Raw genomic sequence first — 22307 nt, 5'->3', positions numbered from 1 at the left:
TGTTTCATGTGCTGAAATAAAAGATCCCAGAAATGTTCCATATGCACAAAAAGCGTCTCTCTCAAATTGTGTGCACACATTTGTTTACATCCCTGTTAGTGAGCATTTCTCCTTTGCCAACATAATCCATCCACCTGACAAGGGTGGCATATAAAGAAGCTGATTAAACATCATGATCATTACACGGGTGCACCTTGTGCTGGGGACAATAAAAGGCCACTCTAAAATGCCACCATAAGGGAGTATGCAATTGGCATGCTGACTGCAGGAATGCCACCAGAGCTGTTGCCAGAGAATGTAATGTTCATTTCTCTACAATAAGCCGACTCCAATGCCGTTTTATAGAATTTGGCAGTAAATCCAACCGGCCTCACAACCGCAGACCACATGGTGTCATGTGGGTGAGCATTTTGCTGATGTCAACGTTGTGAACAGAGTGCCCCATGGTTGCAGTGGGGTTATGGTATGGGCAGGCATAAGCTACGGACAACGAACACAATTGTAGTTTATCGATGGCAATTTGAATGCACAGAGATACCGTGATGAGATCCTGAGGCCCATTCATCAGCCGCCATCACCTTATGTTTCAGCATGATAATGCATTGCCCCATGTCGCAAGGATCTGTACACAACTCCTGGAAGCTGAAAATGTCCCAGTTTTTCCATGGCCTGCATACTCACCAGGCATGTTTGGGATGCTCTGGATCGACGTGTAGGACCGCGTGTTCCAGTTCCTGCCAATATCGAGCAACAAGTGTAGTGGGACAACATTCCACAGGCCACAATCAACGGCCTGATCAACTCTATGCGAAGGAAATGTGTTGCGCTGCATGATCCATGTCTGTATTCCCAGTCATGTGAAATCCATAGATTAGGGCCTAATGAATTCATTTCAATTGACTGACGTCATATGAACTGTAACTCAGTAAAAAATCTTTGAAATTGTTGCATGTTGCGTTTTTATATTTTTGTTCAGTATAGTCACCACAAATTATTGGCACCCTTGATAAAGATGAGGAAAAATGACTATAAAATAAAACATACTGAGCTATATTGTATGACCCCCAAAATTGGGAAATTATATTATTTTATAGTCATACAATTGCTCAGAGAAAAATATTTTGTTTAACAAGTAATATTTTTTCTCAAAGAAAATTATTGGCAGCCCCTGTTGTCAAAGCAGTATTTATTTCATATTCTAGCACGCAATGACTACATCAAGCTTGTGACTGTACAAACTTGTTGGATGCATTTGCAGTTTGTTTTGATTGTGTTTCAGATTATTTTGTGCCCAGTAGAAATGGAAAGGTAAATAATGTATTGTCATTTTGGAGTCACTTTGATTGTAAATAAGAATATAATATGTTTCTAAACACTTCTACATTAATGTGGATATTACCATGATTACGGATAATCCTGAATGAATCGTGAATAATAAGTGAGAACGTTAGAGGAACAAAGATCAAAGCCAACCTCCCCTGTTACTGCTAATGGTGAGGTTCGCATGTCTTAAGGGTATGATTTTTGAAACAACCAAAACAAAGTGGAAATGCAACAAGTTTGTATAGTCACTAGCTTGATGTAGTCATTGTGTGCTAGGAATATGGGACTAAATACTAAACTTTTGACTAATTTTATCCCTATCTTTTTAAGGGAAAAAATATTATTGAAACAAAATCTCTTTCACTGAGCAATTGTATCAGTATAAAATAATACAATACAATCAAACTTTTTGGAGCATACAATATAGCTCAGTGTTTGTATTTATTTTATACAGTCTTTTCTTTTGCTCATTTTTATCAAGGGTGCCAATCCATTTTTTAGGTTACTGTATGTATTACATAGCTAAATGTCTCAATTAGGCCTATCTAAAAAATGTATCTACCTGGGCAAGTCACCATTCCTGAAACTTTAAGGTCTGAAGTTGATATTTCTGGCTGTGACACAGTCCGGAGAGGTCGAGCAAGACCGAGCTGAGGCCAAAATACTGTGGATTCATATTTCTAGGGCCACTCTGACTTATGGACGTCATACAGGGATGAAATTGGTCTCATTCCTTTCACAAGGACCAAATCTGTCTCAGTATCCCAGCATCCCTTTAGCTGTGGAGTTAATCAGGAACTTAGAGACCTGATACATGTTTTACTCTGTACACTAGCATACAGAACAGGTAATGGAATGATTACAAATAAGGAATGAGCATTATTTATTTATTACTTGATTGCATGAAATAGGCATTTTCAGAATAATCAAGACATGATTGAACAGTTATTGGTTTAGTAAACGAGTTGATATGTTGGAGTAAAACAGTTCAGGTTTTCAGTGATCAGACAATGCATTTAGTAAAACAAAGTATCAATTCTGATTTGTTTTTATGATTTCAGCTCAACAAACAAATGCTTGGATATGATTCTGAAGACTCAATCAGAAACATAGAAATAAAAGAATATGAATATGTGCCAGGAACAGACAGTGAGAGCAGCTTAGAGGACTTTACTGCATTAAAGGACAAATGCACCACTAAAGCAAGATCTGCACCTAAAGCTGGCCAACTTGACAAATACATGCTTGGATATGATTCTGAAGACTCAATCAGCAGCACAGAAATAACAGAATATGAATATGTGCCAGAATATGAATATGTGCCAGGAACAGAAAGTGACAGTGAGAGCAGCTTAGAGGACTTTACTGCATTAAAGGACAAATGCACCACTAAAGCAAGATCTGCACCTAAAGCTGGCCAACTTGACAAAGACATGCTTGGAAATAATTCTGAAGACTCAATCAGCAGCACAGAAATAACACGAGATGAATGTGTGTCAGGAACAGAAAGTGGCAGTGAGAGCAGCTTAGAGCACTGCACTGTATTGAAGAACAAAGGCCCCACCAAAGCAAGATCTGCTCCTAAAGATGGCCCAAAAAATACCTATAAGAGACATAGAAATACAGAATCTGACACCTCTGTGCAAGAATCCACAAGTTCACTTGAAGTCATGCACGTTACAAAGACTAAAGATGGCTCAAGAAGATACACCAAAAAACATTACTGTCTCTTTTGTGAGAAACCACAATCAAAAATAGCCCGGCATCTGGAAATGATTCATAAAAGTGAAGCTGAAGTCGCAAAGGCCCTTTCTTTCCCAAAGAACTCCAAGGACAGAAAGCTCCAACTGACTATACTGAGAAAACGAGGGGACAGAGCACACAACATGCAAGTCATAAGAGAAGGCAAAGGTGTTATAGTTCCTTGTAAACAAACCAGTTCCCCAAATGGAAATCCAAAAGATTTCTTGCACTGTGCAAACTGCCAAGGACTCTTTAAAAGAAAATTCCTATGGAAACACATGAAAAGGTGCCCACTGAGAGGTGTACGTCTGAAACCTGGTAAAACACGAGTGCAGGCTATTTGTGCCCATGCACAACCTGTGCCAGATGGGATAAGCAAGGGACTGTGGAAACTTGTCAATGATATGACACAAGATGAGGTGGTAGATGTCATAAAGAGAGACAAATGTATCATCCAGTTCGGGGAGCAACATTACAACATCATGGGACACAGACGTGCCAATCATGAATTGATACGGCAGAAAATGCGTGAGCTGGGGAGACTGGTTTTGAAAGGGAAGCAGGTGTCACCTCTTACGAGATTGGATGAATACATTGATCCAGCCAACTTCTTCCTCACAATCAGTGCAGTGAAAGCTGTTTGTGGCTTTGACAGTGAAAAGAACACACTAAAGACACCTTCACTAGCCTTAAAACTTGGCCATAGCCTTCAGAAGGTCGCAGACATAGTTAGTTGTGAGGCTAGGGTCTCCGGTAACAAGAAAAAGGCTCAGAAGGTGGAGGACTTCAAACATATCTATAAGACATGCTGGAGAGAGCACATCTCGTGTCATGCTCACAAATCATTTGAAGAAAATAAGTTCAGCGCTCCACTGATCTTGCCATTTGCTGAAGATGTCAAGAAACTGCATATCCACCTTGAAGAAAAACAGAAAACATGCTACAGCCAACTTTCCAAAGAACCTAACAGGAAGACGTGGGCACAGCTCGCTAAAGTCACTCTGTCACAAATGACGGTCTTTAACCGAAAAAGACTAGGGGAAGCCTCCCTGATGACAGTGGCCTCATTCGTGTCTCGAGACAAAACTGCTTTACATGACGATTATGGGAACTCCCTCTCAGATGTTGAACGGGCACTATGCCAACATTTTAGTCACATAGAAATAAGTGGAAAGCGATCAAGAAAAGTCGCAGTGCTTCTATCACCTACAATGATCAAATCAATGGAGCTGCTTGCGGAGAAGCGCGAACATTGCGGCGTTCTGAAGGAGAACATATATATGTTCGCCATTCCAGGCTGTCCAACATCATTCAGCGGATCAGACTGCCTGCGTCTCTTTGCCAAGAAGTGTGGGGCTAAATGTCCAGAATCCCTCTCGTCCACCAAGTTGCGTAAACGCATCACCACGATGTCTACTGTACTCAACTTAAATGACACCGACATGGACCAGCTAGCTGATTTCCTGGGACATGATCTACGGATAGACAGGAAATATTACAGGTTACCTGAGGGAACACTTCAGCTGGCAAAAATCACCAAAGTCCTCATGGCGATGGAGCAGGGAAGGCTAAACGAATTCAAGGGGAAAGGTCTTGACCAGATAGACATCAGTCCAGCGGGTATGTAACAATTTGTCAATGAAGTTGAACCTGGTACCTCAACCCTGTCATGGTGACATCTTCTGAGCAACCTGTCTATTTCTCCCTCCTTGCTAAGTGATATGCTTGCTTGCTTGTATTTCAGAGTGTGTTGAGCTGGATGAAGAGAGTGATACGGACTTCACTGAAGAAACTCCTGGAAGGTCATGTGAGCCACAAGGTAAACATTTTGATGTGGAATGAAAGTATTTAAGGCACAGCAGGTTTTAGAAACTTGTTCAATTTTCATTTCCAGCCATAACATATTAATTAATGACACAAACATACTGTACCTTTGGGCTGACAGTTTAATTGATACTGTATATGTAAACAGCATGTCGTAGGATTTCAATACTGACCCGTGGGATTTAGGAATTTGTATTCATGTGTCTCCATTGGCTCACCAGAGAGGACACGGGAGGCCATGGCAGGAAGATCAGGTAAAGAAACTGCCCAGATGAATCTTATTGTTGTGTTTGTTGTCTGCATGCATTTCCAGCACTTAGTCATATCAAAATAGTTTTACACTAGATTGTTTACTACCACAAAGTGTTAGTATAGACATATTAGTCCTTGCATGTAGACTGTGGTCTGTGAATTTGTGGTTTATATTTCCTGCCAAGCCAGATCTTTCAGCTCTTTTCTTTAGTAAGTGGTACTCAGCCACTTTGCTGAAGGAGTCCCAAATTGTGGTTCTAAAAATTAACAAGTAATCCACACACTCGTGATTTCATTACTCATGCTCCAACAATTACATTCTGAAAATGCAATGTTCCAATTTTTAAAGGGAGACTCATTGATGTGACGTCACGGACAAAACAAGCGGCGAGACCAGTATTCATTTTGGCAGCTGTTTTAGTCTTTTAGTCTTAGTCACATTTTAGTCATTTCATCTCTCGTTAGTTTTAGTTATTATCAATCTACTAAAACTGGACAATTTTAGTGTAGTTTTAATCACAGCCATTTTTAAATGTAATATTATTTTTGTCATTTAACAGATGCTCTTATCCACGGCGACTTACAGGTAGTGCAGTCATCTAAAGATAGCTAGGTGGGACAACCACATATCAGTCATTTTTCTCACCATCATAACCATCAAGGGTGTAAATAACAGAAATGCCAGAAGTATTACTGTACTCCTAATACTCAACAAATAGCATTTGTTTTTCCCATTGGTAAATAGCAACTACAACTCGCAGTTGCGGAACGCGAGAGACCGCATCCGAATGAATGTGTTCAAAGCAAAAATAGCCTACATGAAAGTAAGAGAGTGAGTAAACATTATTGTTTCTACACTGAACAAAAATATAAACGCAACATGTAAAGTGCTGGTCCCATGTTTGATGAGCTGAAATAAAAAATCCCAGACATTTTTCATTTATATAAAAAACGTATTTCTCTCAAATATTGTGCACAAATTTGTTTACATCCCTGTTAGTGAGCATTTTATCCTTTGTCAAGATAATCCATCACCCTGACAGGTGTGGCATATCAAGAAGCTGATTAACAGCATGATCATTACACAGGTGCACCTTGTGCTGGGGACAATAAAAGGCCACTCTAAAATGTGCAGTTTAGTCACACAACACCCTGCTGACTGCAGGAATGTCTACCAGAGCTGTTGCCAGAAAATTTAATATTCATTTCTCTACCATAACGTCGTTTTAGAGAGTTTGGCAGTATGTCCAACCGGCCTCACAACCACAGACCACGTGTAACTAGGCCAGCCCAGGACCTCCACATCCGGCTTCTTCACCTGCGGGATCGTCTGAGGAGGGCTGGGTTGATGGGGGTGCTGAGGAGTATTTCTGTCTGTAATAAACCCTTTTGAGGGGAAAAACTCATTTTGATTGGCTGGGCCTGGTTCCCCAGTGGGTGGGCTTATGCCATCCCAGTGACAATGTAATCTGTGTGCCTACAGTTGCTCATACCCCCTCTTTTTCTAAACATGTTGGAGAAATTAATCTTCAGTTCCAGATATGTCACACCACTGTCTCCTTTGGTGGTGTATAATTGGCAAGGAAATGTGTTTCAGGGGCTTCAGGAGTGGAGAACAACACATCATACAATTCAGACAACGATTCTGCAGGTAAGATATGAGTAGACAGTTTAATAGATCCTGTATACGGCATGCAAACGGCATGTCATAGGATACGGGAGGCCATGGCCTCCTCTATAGTCTCTCCTATTCTGAGATCTCCAAAACTACAGGCTCAAACTTAATTCTGTAAGGAAAACTAAGAAGATTTGGCCATTTAACAATTTATTGAATCAAATATAAATGGCAATATATTTAGTATTGGCTTTGCTCCTTTCGGGGTACTAGCTACAACAAAAGCATCATAAAAGTTAACAATTAAACGAAACAATAGGTAGAGAATGGAATAATCTTCATTCCCCATAGGGATAGAGCAGACCCAAAGCAGGCGGAGACTGGAGGTAGGGGATGCAGAACAAAAAGGGCGGTAGGTAACGTAGCGGTTAGAGCGTTGAGCCAGTAATTGAAAGGTTGCTGGTTCGAATCTCCAAGCTGACAAGGTGAAAAAATCTGTAGATACTCCTTTAAGTCGCTCTGGATAAGAGTGTCTGCTAAATGACTAAAATGTTAAAAAATTTAATAAAAAAAATAAGCATTTAGTATCCAGTTTGTAAACAGCATGCAACATTATAACATGACTTTAGTTAAGCAGCAAAAGCACATGCATAAAATTCAAACAACAAACATGTATGGTGATGCAGCAGAAAGGATGTGCATTGTCAGGCAGCATCAGAATGGAAGTGCTCTTAAATGCCTCAAATATTTTTTAATTGTTGTGTTTACTTGTCCTAAGGTTCTAAGAAGAGGAAGTGGAGTGAGGAGGAGAAAGGGGCAGTGGAAGAAAAAATTATAATAATCATGGACTCTGGAGCTACTCCAGGGAAAGCAGACTCTTGCATGCATCAAGGCAGCGCCACAAGCCCTCAGAGAGCGGGACTGGCGTGCAGTGAAGTATTATGTCAAGAACAGAATTACAGCATGTGAGCAGGACTACCAAAAAAGGATGTAGTCTATCTGTCCCTCTGCCTGCCTCTGTCTGTTCCCCTACCTGCATGTCTGTCTGCCTACCTGTGTCTGTCCCTCTGCCTGTCTGTCTCTGTCCCTCTGCCTGCCTCTGTCTGTTCCCATACCTGCATGTCTGTCTGCCTACCTGTGTCTGTCCCTCTGCCTGCCTCTGTCTGTTCCCATACCTGCATGTCTGTCTGCCTACCTGTGTCTGTCCCTTTGCCTCTCTGCCTCTCTGCCTGCCTGCCTCTGTCCCTCTGCCTGTCTGTCTCTGTCCCTCTGACTGCCTGCCTGCCTCTGTCCCTCTGCCTGCCTGCCTCTGTCCCTCTGCCTGCCTGCCTCTGTCCCTCTGCCTGTCAGTCTGTGCCTCTGCCTGTCTGAAATGCAGTGCCTCCTAACTCCCTAGTTGTAATCAAGACGAAATAGGATATTATGTACAATGTTTAATATTCACACAATTACCCCCAATAATGTAAAAGTTCATAATTTGCAGATTGTTTATTTATCAAACATGTTTTTTTTTTTTTAAGGGTATTTAGTCCTAGGCAGTGTTGTGATTAGTTACTTGAACATGTAACTAAAGTAATGCGTTATGTTACAATATTACTTTGCATAGAAAGTAACGTTATATTACTTTGTTACTTTGTTACTTTGATGCACTGTCGGACGGAGCGAGGCAAGGCATGCGTGCTCTACCAAAGATACTAATAATAATGTCTAATCTAATTCATAACTAAATCAAACATCTTGGTCACAACTTTTTCTTCCTAAATGGTGTAGACTGATGTATTTGTCTGAATTTTGCAGTACATTTGCTGTAAAGAATATACGAGAGTATAGGCTACACCCATAGCCTGGCACCTCTGCGACGCAAGACATTTTATGCACTCGTGAAATGTAGGCCAAGAACTGTTGTACAAATAAACATGATGGCTTTCTTTTAACTTTACCATGTGTTATTCACTACTGCAGTTATTTTCAAGGTTTCCTAGAGTTCTATCTTCGAGTACATGAATAGCATAACAAGAAGGCAATCTGTAGGAACCACTGGTCAGCTGTAGTCGCAGCTAAACTGACTGACAAGCAGAAGGACGACAGGCAGGCAAGCTGACGCATCATATTGGACCACCAGCAAGTTCATTAAATCAACTTTGATTAACAAATTGTAGCCAAATTAAGCAACTTTGAATTGTGCACAGATTAGTTGAATGCAGTATTTGTTTGCATTCTCTATATTATGTACCGAATACGTAACAATAATATCTAGACTTCCTAGATTTACCAATTTTGTGTCCACATGACTTCGTCTGCTTACTTCTATTTAAAGAAACAAACAGAAAATCAAATACTAATGAATGAATACTGGTCTTTTAACTGTCCATAGAAGAACCGTATGGAACTCTGGGTGGAGTATATGGGATGAGTCTGGGATGATTTGATTGGCCTGTCTCATGATTGTTTCAAAGATTATGGATAACAAAGATATCCCGCCCCGCAGAGGAGGTTCCCTTGACAAGGGCACCTTTTCTGTGGGGCAGGGAAAATAAGCAGACCAGATCATGGCCCCGCCCCAACCCAAAAATAATGTATGACTGGAGTGTCTCAGTTTCTTCTTTCGTCTCTGTCTGTTCATAAACAGTCTGAAGGGATGGTGCTAACTCACACCCATTACCTTGATTGCTGTCTGGATCAGGTGGGTGACCTCTGCTGGTTGATTTAGTTTAGTGGCCGCTGATTGACAAAGCTCAGAGCACTGAACTGACTTGGTCTGGTTGTGTCCAGAGCTTTCTCAGTGTCTTGCTGGCATTTGAAGTACATTTTTTCAGGTTCTTTCTTGAAGTTGAGCTGGATAAATACATTAACTTAAAATCATATTGTTAATGAAAAGCTATATCTCCTTATTTTATACGACCCAAAATAACTGAGGGGCTTCAACTACCAATACAAACTTTGCCAGTTATCTAGATTATAATCCATCTTTCCCCTTGTGCCCCTAAACAATAGCCTACACTAGTTAGTCCCCAGATGGCACTAGTTGGTGGGAACTTGGTCCCCAGATGGGACTTCCTGTTGATACCCAAATAAGGAGTTTCCTCTTGGGTCCCCACATTGATCACCTGCCCAGTCCCCACAATGTCATCTACTCTTATTTCAATTAATTAATTACAACTGAAGTGTCAGATAGCATACCTCTTTTTTAAATAGGAAGACATAGGCTCCAACAAAGACCTCTTGTTGTTAGTGAAGTCTAATTCTAATGAAGACAATTGTTGAAATTAATTAGGCTACTCGAATTAGATTCAGCACCATTTGCTGTCCACCTCTGATTATGTCACGGCCACTGCTTCAAGTTTCAGCACTCCAAAGCTGTCTTCCCACTTGCCTTTTTAGTTGGCTGTCTACAGTTAAAATAACATGCATTATTTAGATGAGTTAACTTCCTTCTTGGGACATTACTTTTGGGACATTTTGCATTAAAAATAATAATATGGGGGGGCTTTGGGAGGCCAAAAGATATTGCTGTTGCTTGTTGCCGACCCCCACATTCAAAGGTCTCCAGTTTGAATGTTCTAAAGCGGGGGGGTGGGCAATATTTTTCACCGGGGGGCCACATTGACAATTTCAGTGTGCATCGCGGGCCACACACCAAATAACGAACTTAGTTAACTCTAAACGCATATTTTCAAGGTAAAACACACAGCTAGGCCTAATGCAATGCGTATTGCATAAATAGGCTATTTAAACTTTTTTTTTTTTTACTTTATACAATGTCCAAAAAACAAGCCAAACAGCTTCTTCCCAAACTTTGGACACAGATGTTCATGTCACTGATGCAGAGACTCTAGTCCCAGAGACTGACAGGCAGCTTCGTATAAGGTATAGTTAGACCCCAGTATGGTCTTGACTGCTTTGCATTTTATTCTTATTCTTGAGTGCAACATCACTGCATATTCCACACTTCATCTCTTCTCCTTATCCCTCTGTCACAGCCTCATCTTTCCCCTCTGGCTGGGGGTCAGCTTGGGCCACCACCTCTCCCTCTCCTCCCTCCTCATGAGTCACCTCATCCCCCTCCGCCTCGGCCTCGCGGGTGTGGAAGACGAGCTCCCCTCCCTGGATGACCTGCTCGGAAGTGGGTTGCCAGGTTGTGGTAACAACTTCTCCCCCGGCGGTGGCAGCTGCAGCAGTGGTGTACTGCTGGTAGAAGTCAGAGTCGGCCTGGAACATGACCAGGGCCTGGGCCGTGTGGATTCGCACATGTTGGGCCAGTGAGCTGGCGTCCAGGAACTTGTCACCGCATGAGTCGCATCCATACAGGATCTGAGTGTTGGGGTCTGGGAGGGAGAGATTGACAGTGAGGATGTGTGAGGGAAGTTATGAATAGTAAAAGCTATTCAACGCTGTGTGTGGCCAGTCTCACCTGCTTCCTGCACCTTCTCCACAGCCTTCGTGATCTCAGCTTTCAGAGCCTCTGTCTCGTCTGCTGATAGTGATGCAGCCACAGGCACCACTGGAAACAGACAGAATCCCATATAAACACACGGCAGGAGAATGTTCTTTATTATTCCCTTTGTTCTGAGTCCATTTCCTTCTTACTCTTACACAGCCACCTTCTTTTCATCCTCTTCCTTTTACAGTCACATCCATTGCATACTACCCTTCTCCCACCCCTGTCTGAACTACATTACCCAGCATGTGCTCCATCTGACCTGTCAGCTGGGACACGGTGCTGCCAGCAAGGGCCTCCGTCGCCAGGGTGACGATGTCCTCGGTGGTGACAGTGACTATGTTGATCTCATTTTCGTCCATCTCTGAGGCCGACCCGCCGTGGAACCCGTCACCCCCGTCGTCGCTGTCACCCCCGGCAACCACCAGGCGCTTCATCCCAGCCTTACCCTGGTGTACGGTCTTTACATGGGAGCGCAGATTGTCGACACGGTTGAACCCGCGACCGCACTTGTCACACAGGAAGGGCTTCTCTCCTAGGGGATGGTTAAAAAAAAGAGAACAAGGCAACAGTAAACATGCCGTCCCCCACGAATGATGCAGCACCCCCCTTAGGCCAATCAGTGTAATTTTGTAAGTTTAGTCAAAAATCGGGCCAGTGGTGTCTGATATCGCGTGTGACTTACGGATCCATAGTCCGTCCGTCCCCCTCCCCATGATTTCATCATGGGGGACAATAAATGTGATTTAATGCTCGGTGACCCTGGAGCAATTAGGGTTAAGTGCCTTGCTCAAGGGCAGATCAACAGATTTTTCACCTAGTCGGCTCAGGGATTCGAACTAACAACCTTTCGGTTACTGGCCCAACGCTCTAACTGCTAGGCTACCTGCCGCGGTTAGTGCGTGGGTAATTGTCAACTGTATCGAATTAGTGGCCAGGTTACACACTTTTACATGTGTGAAATGGGACCCCCCCCCCCCAATTATTTGACCAATTAATACATTAGTCACACACGATACCTCTGACACCACCCGTGGGGGAGAATTACTTGAAGGGTGAATGTAGACTAATGCAGTTGATGTTATACCTCAAGGGAAGGAGGTTGGAGGCACACTAAAGCTAAAGGGGAAATAATGTACCCAGATACCCAACAGCTTTGTTTTCTTAACTGGATAAATATATACAAGATACCTATATTCCACAACATGGTGACTTATATTATAGACTCTTTTTTTTGACCAACCATTAATATCCACTACTCCCAGGGAACCTTACTTTCTCACTCACAGTTAGTTGTACATTCCATGTCTTCCTACCTGTGTGAATGACAATATGCTTGGAGAGATCCCCGACATTGACAAACGCCTTTTTGCAGATGTGACACTTGTGTGGCCGGATGTTATCATGGTGACGGATGTGATTGGCCAGCTGACTGGACTGGACAAACCTGGAGTTGAAGAGAGGACATCAAGACAAAAAGGTCTCTGTTATATCAATAGGATTATAGTGTGCGTGTGTGTGTGTTTACCTTTTGCCACAGCGGTCGCAGACATACGGCTTCTCTCCGGTGTGCTGGCGGACATGAGCGATGAGTGAACTGGCCTGGGTGAACCCCTTCCCACAGATCAGACACAGACATGGCTTCTCCCCTACAGGACACACACACAAGCATGCGGACAGACACAACAATTACATTACAGTCTCCAACCTATGATGCAATGCACAGGCATTGTTCTTTTTGCACATATTTAGGCTTCACAGTACAAAGAAAGAGGTCAATGTGAACATATTCATTTAAATCCATTTCCAGGACTGTTACCCGTGTGTATGCGCTCGTGTCTCTGCAGTGCCCCTGGGTCAGCGAAAGCTCTCTGGCAGTGCATACAGATATAGGGCTTCTCCCCACTGTGCACGCGCAGGTGTCTCTTCAAGTTCCCTGGGAATCAAAGACTACAGTTATATACCAATGCGAAGACCAGACACTAGTTATATACAGTGCCTTCGGAAAGTATTCAGACCCCTTGACTTTTTCCACATTTTGTTACGTTACAGCCTTATTCTAAATTGCACTGTCAACTGTAGGATCTTATATAGACAGGTGTGTGCCTTTCCAAATCATGTCCAATCAATTGAATTTAACACAGGTGGACTCCAATCAAGTTGTAGAAACATCTCAAGGATGATCAGTGGAAACAGGATGCACCTGAGCTCAATTTCGAGTCTCATAGCAAAGGGTCTGAATACTTATGTAAATAAGGTATTTCTGAAATTTGCAAAAGATTCTAAAACCTGTTTTCGCTTTGTCATTATGGGGTATTGTGTGTAGATTGCTGAGGATTTTTATTTATTTAATCAATTTTAGAATAAGGCTGTAACGTAACAAAATGTGGAAAAAGTCAAGGGGTCTGAATACTTTCCGAAGGCACTGTATCAACACACAGAGAGACCAGGGCCTGTGTTCATAAAGCGTGTAAGAGTACTGATCTATGTTCAAGTCCCCTCCCTGTCCATTTAATCTTATTAGGATCAGTGTTGCCTTTTAGATCATAATGAATAAGATTACATGGACAGCGAGGACCTGATCTTAGATCAGTACTCCTACTCTCTGAGATGCTTTATGAATATAGGCCCGGAAGTCCTTGTCTGGTGTTACCGGAGGTGGTGAACTGTTTGCCACACTCTTTGCACTTCAGAGGGCCGTCTGTGATGTGGATCTTCAGGTGAGCCTTTAGATTTCCAGTCTGTCCAGACAGAGGAATAGCCAGGTTAGATACAGTTCACCATTTCAATGCAAGGATAGAGAGCAACTACATACTGGATTGTACAGATTAGGGCTACTTCTTTCAATTTCATGAAATCAAACACAGTGGTGTAAAGTAACTAAGTTTTGTAATCGATCCCACAATTGCTGATGTTCCAGATACTCAAGAAGGCCAGTTTTATTGCTTCTTTAAATCAGCACAACAGTTTTCAGCTGTGCTAACATAATTGCAAAATGGTTTTCTAATGATCAATTAGCCTTTTAAAATGATAAACTTGGATTAGCAAACTCAACGTGCCATTGGAACACAGGACTGATGGTTGCTGATAATGGGCCTCTGTATGCCTATGTAGATATTCCATTAAGAATCAGCCGTTTCCAGGTACAATAGCCATTTACAACATTAACAATGTCTACACTGTATTTCTGATCAATTTGATGTTATTTTAATGGGGAAAAAAATTGCTTTTCTTTCGAAAACAAGGACATTTCTGAGTGACCCCAAACTTTTGAACTGTATGTCAATTGAGTACTTTTTCCACCACTGTATTTAAGTACATTTAAAAACGGATACTTTTAGACTTACTGAAGTATAATTTTACTGGGTGACTTTCACTTTTACTTGAGTAAAAAGGTATTTATATTTTTACTCAAGTATGACAATTGAGTACTTTTTCCACCACTGATCAAACACAAAAAAAGATAGCCACACTATCTCCAAACTATTTACATGCAGGTGAAATTCTCCCTACTATCCCCAATACTTTGGTCAGTGTAGAAGAGGTCCTAACCTGGTTGAACCGCTTATCGCAGTGTGGACACCTGTGGCCCTTGTCGGCGTTGTGGGTCTCCAGGTGGCGCATCTTAGCGGTGGGGTCGGAGAAGGCCCGGTCGCAGTAGCCGCAGTGATATGGCTTCTCGCCGCTGTGCACCAGAATGTGGCGCTTCAGGTTGCCAGACGTGGTGAAGAGCTTGCCGCAGTCCTTGCAGCTGTATCGGGCCTCACCTGTGTGCCTTTTCCGGTGCAGGTTGAGCAGGCTGATCTGCCGGTAGCACTTCCCACACGAGGAGCAGCAGTAGGGTTTCAGGGGGCTACAGAGAGAGACATAAGATATTTAAGTAAGATATAGCTACTTGCTGAGGTTCGAGAGGATGTTGATGCTATGAAACTGTGATTCCTATGACTGTTTTAATTTTAATTTACTATAAATTTGATCATTGTTATTATCAATTAATAACTATTTTACAAGAGGACGTGTTCCACAAATGTGTATCGTCTAGTGTTATTGAACACTAAGGGATTAGTTTGGCATTGGGCCCATGAGACACAGAAAGACAGATGATGAGGTTGATACTAACCTGTGTGTTTTCTCGTGAGCCTTGCAGGCAGCCGGATCTGAGAAGGCCTTGTGGCAGTCACGGCAGCTGAAAGGTTTCTCTCCTGTGTGAATGCGGATGTGTCTTTTGAAGTTACCCGTGTGGGTGAACTTCTTTCCACAGTCCTAGAAAATACATGGCAACATAGTGAGTTAGATATGCTCAACCCCGAATACATGAATGTGAATGCAATATCCTCTAGTAGACCAAAAATATAAACGCAACATGCAACAATTTCAAAGATTTTACCGAGTTACAGTTCATATAAGGAAATCAGTCAATTGAAATAAATAAATTAGGCCCTAATCTATGGATTTCACACGACTGTGAATACAGGTATGCATCTGTTGATCACAGATACTTTATAAAAAAAGGTAGTGGTGTGGATCAGAAAACCAGTCAGTATCTGGTGTGACCACCATTTGCCTCATGCGGCGCGACACATCTCCTTCGCATAGAGTTGATCAGACTGTTGACTGTGGCCTGTGGAATGTTGTCCCACTCCTCTTTAATTGCTTGCTGGATATTGGCGGGAACTGTAACACGCTGTCATACACGTTGATCCAGAGCATACCAAACATGCTCAATGGGTGATGTCTGGAGAGTATGCAGGCCATGGAAGAAGTGGAACATTTTCGGCTTCCAGGAATTGTGTACAGATCCTTGCGACATGGGGCAGTGCATTATTATGCTGAAACATGAGGTGATGGCGGCGGATGAATGGCGCGACAATGGGCCTCAGGATCTCGTCATTGTATCTCTGTGCAATCAAATTGCCATTGATAAAATGCAATTGTGTTCATTGTCCGTAGCTTACGTCTGCCCATACCGTAACCGCACCGCCACCATTGGGTACTTTGTTCACGACGTTGACATCAGCAAACCACTCGCCCACACAACGCCATACACGTGGTCAGCGGTCCTGGGCTGGCGTGGTTACACCTGGTCAGCGGTTGTGAGGCCGGTTGGACATACTGCCAAATTCTCTAAAACGACATTGTTAGAGAAATGAACAGCTTATGTTAGAGAAATGAACATTCAATTCTCTGGCAACAGCTCTGGTGGACATTCCTGCAGTCAGCATGCCAATTGCATGCTCCCTCAAAACTTGAGACATCTGTGGCATTGTGTTGTGTGACAAAACTGCACATTTAAAGTGGCTGTTTATTGTCCACAGCACAAGGTGCACCTGTGTAATGATCATGCTATTTAATCAGCTTCTTGATATGCCACACCTGTCAGGTGGATGGATTATCTTGGCAAAGGAGAAATGCTCACTAACAGGGATGTAAACAAATTTGAGCACAAAATTAGAGAGAAATAAGCATTTTGTGCTTATGGAAGATTTCTGGGATCTTTTATTTCAGCACATGAAACATGGAACCAACACTTTACATGTTGCGTTTATATTTTTGTTCAGTGGTGTTTTCCAGTGACTATTAACTATTCTGTAACCATTCCCTCTTCAATCAGGGTTGATTGTAAAATGCTTTGTTCAAAAGAAGACATTGTATCATCGTACTCCCTGACAAAGGCCATGCAACCGAAACAAGTCAGTTAAAAGAAATCTTGGTTCCATTGACAAAAACAATACATATAGGCATTTTAATTAATTATACAAAGAGTGCCTTGGTCCTCCTTTGTTTTTGAAGACAATTTTGCCTATTTGATGGTTTAGGAAAAGATACATACAAAGTTCAAGCACTCCTCTAATAGGGAATGGGTCATCCAAAAACATTAAATCGTTTCCATTTCTAATTGCAGTGTGCAAAGTAACCACACACTCAAGCTAGCACACGCAAACACGGTCCTCACCTCACACTTGTGCGTCACAGAGCCGTAGGACCGTGACTCTGTGCGGTCAGTGATGGCACCTGACTGTAGCTGCTTCTTCTCCTCTCCGCTCTCCGTCCCCTGGCCATCTTCTCCCTCTCCCTCATCATCCTCCTCTTCTTCTTCATCCTCCTCCATCTCACCCTCTTCAACCTCTTTCTCTTCATTTACCGTCTTTGATGCGCTGTTCCCCTCATCGGAGTCATTATCTATGAAGAGGAATTGTATAACCATCAGACACTGTGACCCACTGCAGTCAAATATTTAGAAAATGTAGCCGTCCATCTTCCCTTCCTCGAAGTAGTCACTGATCCAACATGATTGGATAGGAGAAAGCATGGCAGATTAGTGATTACTCCTAGGAAGGAAGGTCAGTCAAGCTGTTTGTTTACCCTGTGAGTGGTTGCGACGAGGAGCTCTCCTTGTCCTTATTCTCCTGGTACTCATGTAAGACCTACCGGCTGCAGACTTGAATGGAAACTCTGTAAGAACAAAATACATCTTTATCCGCACAGCAATATTAAACATACAGATCACCAATGAAAAGTACGAAGACCAATTCACTGACTGGGCGTGTAGTCCGCATCCGAGGGGTCATCCTGAAACTCAGGCACATCTTTAGCAGGGTTCTCCACCTCCATCTCCGCTCTCTCTGCTGCGGCTTTTCTTGGTGGGGTGGAGGTTTTGGGGGTTCTTCCTCTCCCCGGGGTCTGTGGGGTGGGTTTGTCGGGGGTCTTACTGTCCATCTGTCCATCGTCTGGGGTGGTCTCGTTCGGGTCCTCCTGAACACCCTTATACCCTCCGTCCTCTGCTGAGGTTTTTAGAATCTCCTCGTCATGTGACCTTGTCTCCGATGGCTCCTTCTCCATGTTCTGCTCTCCTTCCTCAATCTTGTCTTTATGATTTGGAAGAGATTATGGGAGAGAACAATATAGACTACAAAATGTACATTTCCTGAAGAAAATCAGTGTGCTTGCTTCAGCTGTGCAAAAGTATGACGGATAACATTAGTGGGCTTGTTAAAGCAAGCATACTAATGATTGATGGATATTTCTGTGTACTAATAACCACTGTTTGTGTACTGATCTGTACTGTACTCACTGGCATTGAAGTCTTGTATTGTCTGGGATGTTGTGGAGACTGCCAGAGACTGGTAGGCAGAGCAGGCATTGACTATCTCCTGCATCTGAAGGAACGTGGCCACTGCCACCACATCTTCCACATTCTGAGAACTCAGACTCAGCTTGGCCGTGTACATGAACTCAAGGACTTGGCCCAGACCTACAGAATACACACAGGGATGGATCCATGAGCCCTGCTGTGACTGTGAGGCAGATAACCCAAGCATGATGTTCAACATGGTCTTGGATATTAAGGTAAAGCAAATAGAGTTCAGTGTTTTCCCTCCCTATATGTTTGTCTTATGCAGGGGAATATCATAATTTGTTATAGTGTTAACATTTTCGAACAAGGCTTTTAGGTGGCAACAGCAACAAATAAGTTGGAAAGATGTTGTTCAAGTGTTGCGTGGGGGTGGGGTCACTGAGTCTCAGGCATCCACTTATGGCAGACATCCTAACTGGGCACACTACGTATTTTCAACGTGGATAATTGGGTATTATATGGTTGACACTTTGATCAATGCGATTACAACCTATATTCACCCACTCAAAAAGACAGCTAAAAGTTAGTTGAATTTCCAATGTGTTATCACTATGCTTTCAACCATCTAAAAGCACAACCAAATTCCAATGGAAAAACAATGTCTGATTTTTGGTTTAGTTGTCACCCAAATGTCTATGACTGTGCTTTCAACCATTTAAAAGCACAGCAAAGTTCAAATGGGAATACAATGTCAGATAATTTGTTTGTTTATACAACAGCTTAATGTGATATCACTGTGCTTCATCTAATAGCAGAACCAAATGGCCTGGACTGCAGTTAGATTACATTAAAAGTGCACGGTGCACATGATCAATGCAGTTCAAGATCCTGCACAGATTATAACAGCAATTGTGAAGATCTCCACAGATCTCTGATGACCTATGCATGCTATCTTGAACACTTTATAAATCAAATCAAACTTTAAATACACTTTAAATCAAGTTTGATTTGATTTAGCCCTATTCTATTTAGGCCTACTGGGCTCCCGAGTTAATAAATTAACCCTAAGATGGAAGACATGCTGACAAGAATGTCGGTCGTGCGCTGTAGATGGGCTCCCGAGTGGCGCAGCGGTCTAAGGCACTACATCTCAGTGCTTGAGGCGTCACTACAGACCCCCTGGTTCGATTCCAGGCTGTATCACAACCGGCCGTGATTGGGAGTCCCATAGGGCGGCGCACAGCGTTGTCCGGGTTTGACGGTGTAGGCCGTCATTGTAAATAAGAATTTGTTCTTAATTGACTTGTCTAGTTAAACAAAGATAAAAGAAAACATTATTTAACTTAGATTTTTGGTTGAGATGAAGATGTGAAATCCAACATAAATTATTAATTTGTAGATAAACTGGAACTAAGCAAGACTAAGTCAGGGGCACAAATGGAACTGTCCAAGCAGAAGATACATTTCCTTCAAATGTTGATATTTGGTTGCATTCACAACCAAACACAATTCAATATCACTAAATATCATTACATTTGAAATCAACCAGAGCTGGAAACCCTAGTCCTATTTTATTGTCTATTTTTAGCTGAATTCTGGGCTCAATTGCTGTTGATGACTTTGCAAATGCTATATACTGTAGGCCTAAATAGCATCATTGATGATTGATAATGTATGGTCACATTTCATTTGCTCTGTTTATTCTACCCTTTGGAATCAGTGTTGTTTTTAAGTGGAGATCTCTCAACAATCATTCTCACGCCAGCACATTGGTAATAGTCATTGACAAGTATCATAGCTAAGCTGGGCTTGGTTAAATCATTGGATGGGAGACCAAAGGGTAGCTGTAGACAGATCAATTCTCCAGTAGGAGGTGCTGTCCAGTCTACTGTATTTATTTCTTATAGCGGATATAATGTTGAAAATCTGACATTGTTTTAAAGGTACAAATTCAAAATGTTATACAAGATTTGTCTGTGTTGAAATTTGGTCACCATGATGACATAATCCTGTGGTTGAAATTTCACCCTCAAAACAAGTTTATGTTGATGACAAATTAAGTTGAAACAACATTGATTCAACTAGTTAGTGCCCAGTGGGATGTACCTGCTGCATTGCTGATATCCAGGTGCACCACATCCTTCTGGTCCAGGAAGAGGGTGTGGAAGTAGGCGCTGCAGGCAGCCAGCACAGCCTTGTGGGCCTTGAAGTCCACCCCGTCCACCACGAAGGTACAGTCACACAGCAGGCCCAGCTGGCGCTGGTGGTTGAGCTGCTCCAAAACCTTGCTACTGTGCCAGGGAAAGTCCATCCTGGTGAGAGTGGGCAGTGGTGGAAAAAGTACCCAATTGTCATACTTGAGTAAAAGTAAAGATACCGTAATCAAAAATGACTCAAGTAAAAGTCACCCAGTAAATTACTACTTCAGTAAAAGTCTAAAGGTATTTGGTTTTAAATATACTTAAGAATCAAAAGTAAATGTAATTGCTAAAATATACTTAAGTATCAAAAGTAAAAGTCTAAATAATTTCACATTTCTTATATAAAGCAAACCTGACGGCGTCATTTTCTTGTTTTTATTTTATTTACGGCTAGCCAGGGGCATGCTCCAACATTCAGACATCATTAACAAATAAAGCATGTGTTTCGTGAGTCCGCCAGATCAGAGGCAGTAGGGATGACCAGGGATGTTCTCTTGATACGTGTGTGAATTAGACAATTTTCCTGTCCTTTTGGGTGTCAGGGAAAATGTATGGAGTAAAAAGTACATCATTGTCTTTAGGAATGTATTGAAGTAAAAGTAAAATATAAATAGTAAAGTACAGATACCCAAGAAAACTACTTAAGTAGTACTTTCAAGTATTTTTTACTTAAGTACTTTACACCACTGAGTAAATATGGGTTGTGTTGGATTTAGTCAATCAGGTGAGGTAACACATTACCACTGTCAAATTTATCTAAATGTTTGGAAATGTAAAAAGCCATGACTGGAGGGGATTCTCACTTAAAATGTGACTAATATGATGATATAGTATAATCACCTACGGCTAGTTGTATTCCTGGTTGATTTATACATTTTTTTACATTTTAGTCATTTAGCAGACGCTCTTATCCAGAGCGACTTACAGTTAGTGAATACATTTTTTTAAATATATACTGGGGTAATCGAACCCACAACCCTGGCGTTGCAAACGCCATGCTCTATCAACTGAGCTACATCCCTGCCGGCCATTCCCTCCCCTACCCTGGACGACGCTGGGCCAATTGTGCGCCGCCCATGAGTCTCCCGGTCGCGGCCGGCTGCGACAGAGCCTGGATTCGAACCAGGATCTCTAGTGGCACAGTTAGCACTGCGATGCGGCGCCTTAGACCACTGCGCCACTCACTGCGCCTTAGACCACTGCGCCACTTATCACATGCAATTTCATAATTTTACATAGCCTGACAACTAAATCTTCGGGAGCTCACAAGATGTGGTGTTGTTTTATGGACAAAGATTTTTAAATATTCAATTTATAGATTAGCTCAATTCAATGTATCAAAAGAGTTGGCCTATACCACCTATATGGCCTACCGATTATTAATATCAGAGTCCTAGCTTAATCACCGACGAGACATAATGTTTATGAAATTGTTTGACGTTTTCAAGGAATATAATGCATTTTTGTTGGGGTGACGATGCAGCGGATTGATTACGAATCCTATATCCTTCTACATTCACTATCCGGGATTAATTTAGCGTGCCTAGACATGCATGTTTTGGACAAACAAATGGCGTTTGGCGAAAGAGGGGCCTTCCTTTATGCCCGTGCTTAGAGCTTCTTTGTGTGCTTAAAGCATACGCCATCTTTCAAAAGAAGTACATTCAAAATACCTCTTGAGAAAGCTGAGTTCCCCGCTCCAAACGCTTGTTATGGTGTTGTTTTGTACTATTTCCCCACAATCCGTTGAATTCCTTCAATCGAGTTTTTCGGTGATCGATCTAGCCACACAGACTCGATTCACCACCATCTTCCATTCGCTGATCGATTGATAGT

The 22307-nt window shown here is 42.3% G+C and overlaps 2 protein-coding genes across 3 annotated transcripts in view; one reads left to right on the top strand and one right to left on the bottom strand.

Annotated features, from left to right (window-relative positions):
• The window catches only part of LOC311147400 (uncharacterized protein), a 21553-nt gene extending 12857 nt beyond the window's left edge, over positions 1-8696 (top strand). Inside the window, exons 4-8 of one of the 2 annotated variants that reach the window (XM_084184097.1) lie at positions 2385-4686; positions 4811-4885; positions 5112-5144; positions 6740-6793; positions 7536-8696. In XM_084184097.1, coding sequence (XP_084040223.1) covers positions 2385-4686; positions 4811-4885; positions 5112-5144; positions 6740-6793; positions 7536-7726 — 2655 coding nt within the window. In that variant the 3' untranslated portion in view covers positions 7727-8696. The remainder of the gene's footprint in view (positions 1-2384; positions 4687-4810; positions 4886-5111; positions 5145-6739; positions 6794-7535) is intronic. The other variant, XM_084184098.1, reaches the window with a different exon arrangement.
• Positions 6795-22307, bottom strand: LOC311147399 (zinc finger and BTB domain-containing protein 17-like). Its single transcript, XM_084184096.1, has 16 exons — positions 22145-22307; positions 20377-20582; positions 18268-18447; positions 17735-18061; positions 17559-17648; positions 17149-17375; positions 15316-15458; positions 14748-15048; positions 13849-13936; positions 13015-13131; positions 12724-12844; positions 12512-12642; positions 11458-11730; positions 11169-11258; positions 7953-11082; positions 6795-7892 (listed from the first exon to the last, which is right to left on the bottom strand). The coding sequence occupies exons 2-15, from the start codon at positions 20579-20581 to the stop codon at positions 10721-10723; spliced, it is 2655 nt and encodes an 884-aa protein (XP_084040222.1). The 5' UTR covers position 20582; positions 22145-22307; the 3' UTR covers positions 6795-7892; positions 7953-10720.

This window comes from Coregonus lavaretus (genome assembly GCF_964263955.1).
Source record: "Coregonus lavaretus genome assembly, chromosome: 20".
Lineage (NCBI taxonomy): Eukaryota > Metazoa > Chordata > Actinopteri > Salmoniformes > Salmonidae > Coregonus > Coregonus lavaretus.
Note: the sequence above shows the minus strand (reverse complement) of the source record. Positions and strands in the feature narration are given on the sequence as shown.

Excerpts from the sequence above, each read along its gene's own strand:
- LOC311147399 (XM_084184096.1), bottom strand. The coding sequence starts at position 20,581 with ATGGACTTTCCCTGGCACAGTAGCAAGGTTTTGGAGCAGCTCAACCAC. Across the intron at positions 18,062-18,267 it reads AATACAAGACTTCAATGCCA|ACAAGATTGAGGAAGGAGAG; the intron begins GTGAGTACAGTA and ends CAAATCATAAAG. Across the intron at positions 17,649-17,734 it reads GGATGCGGACTACACGCCCA|AGTTTCCATTCAAGTCTGCA; the intron begins GTCAGTGAATTG and ends TTGTTCTTACAG.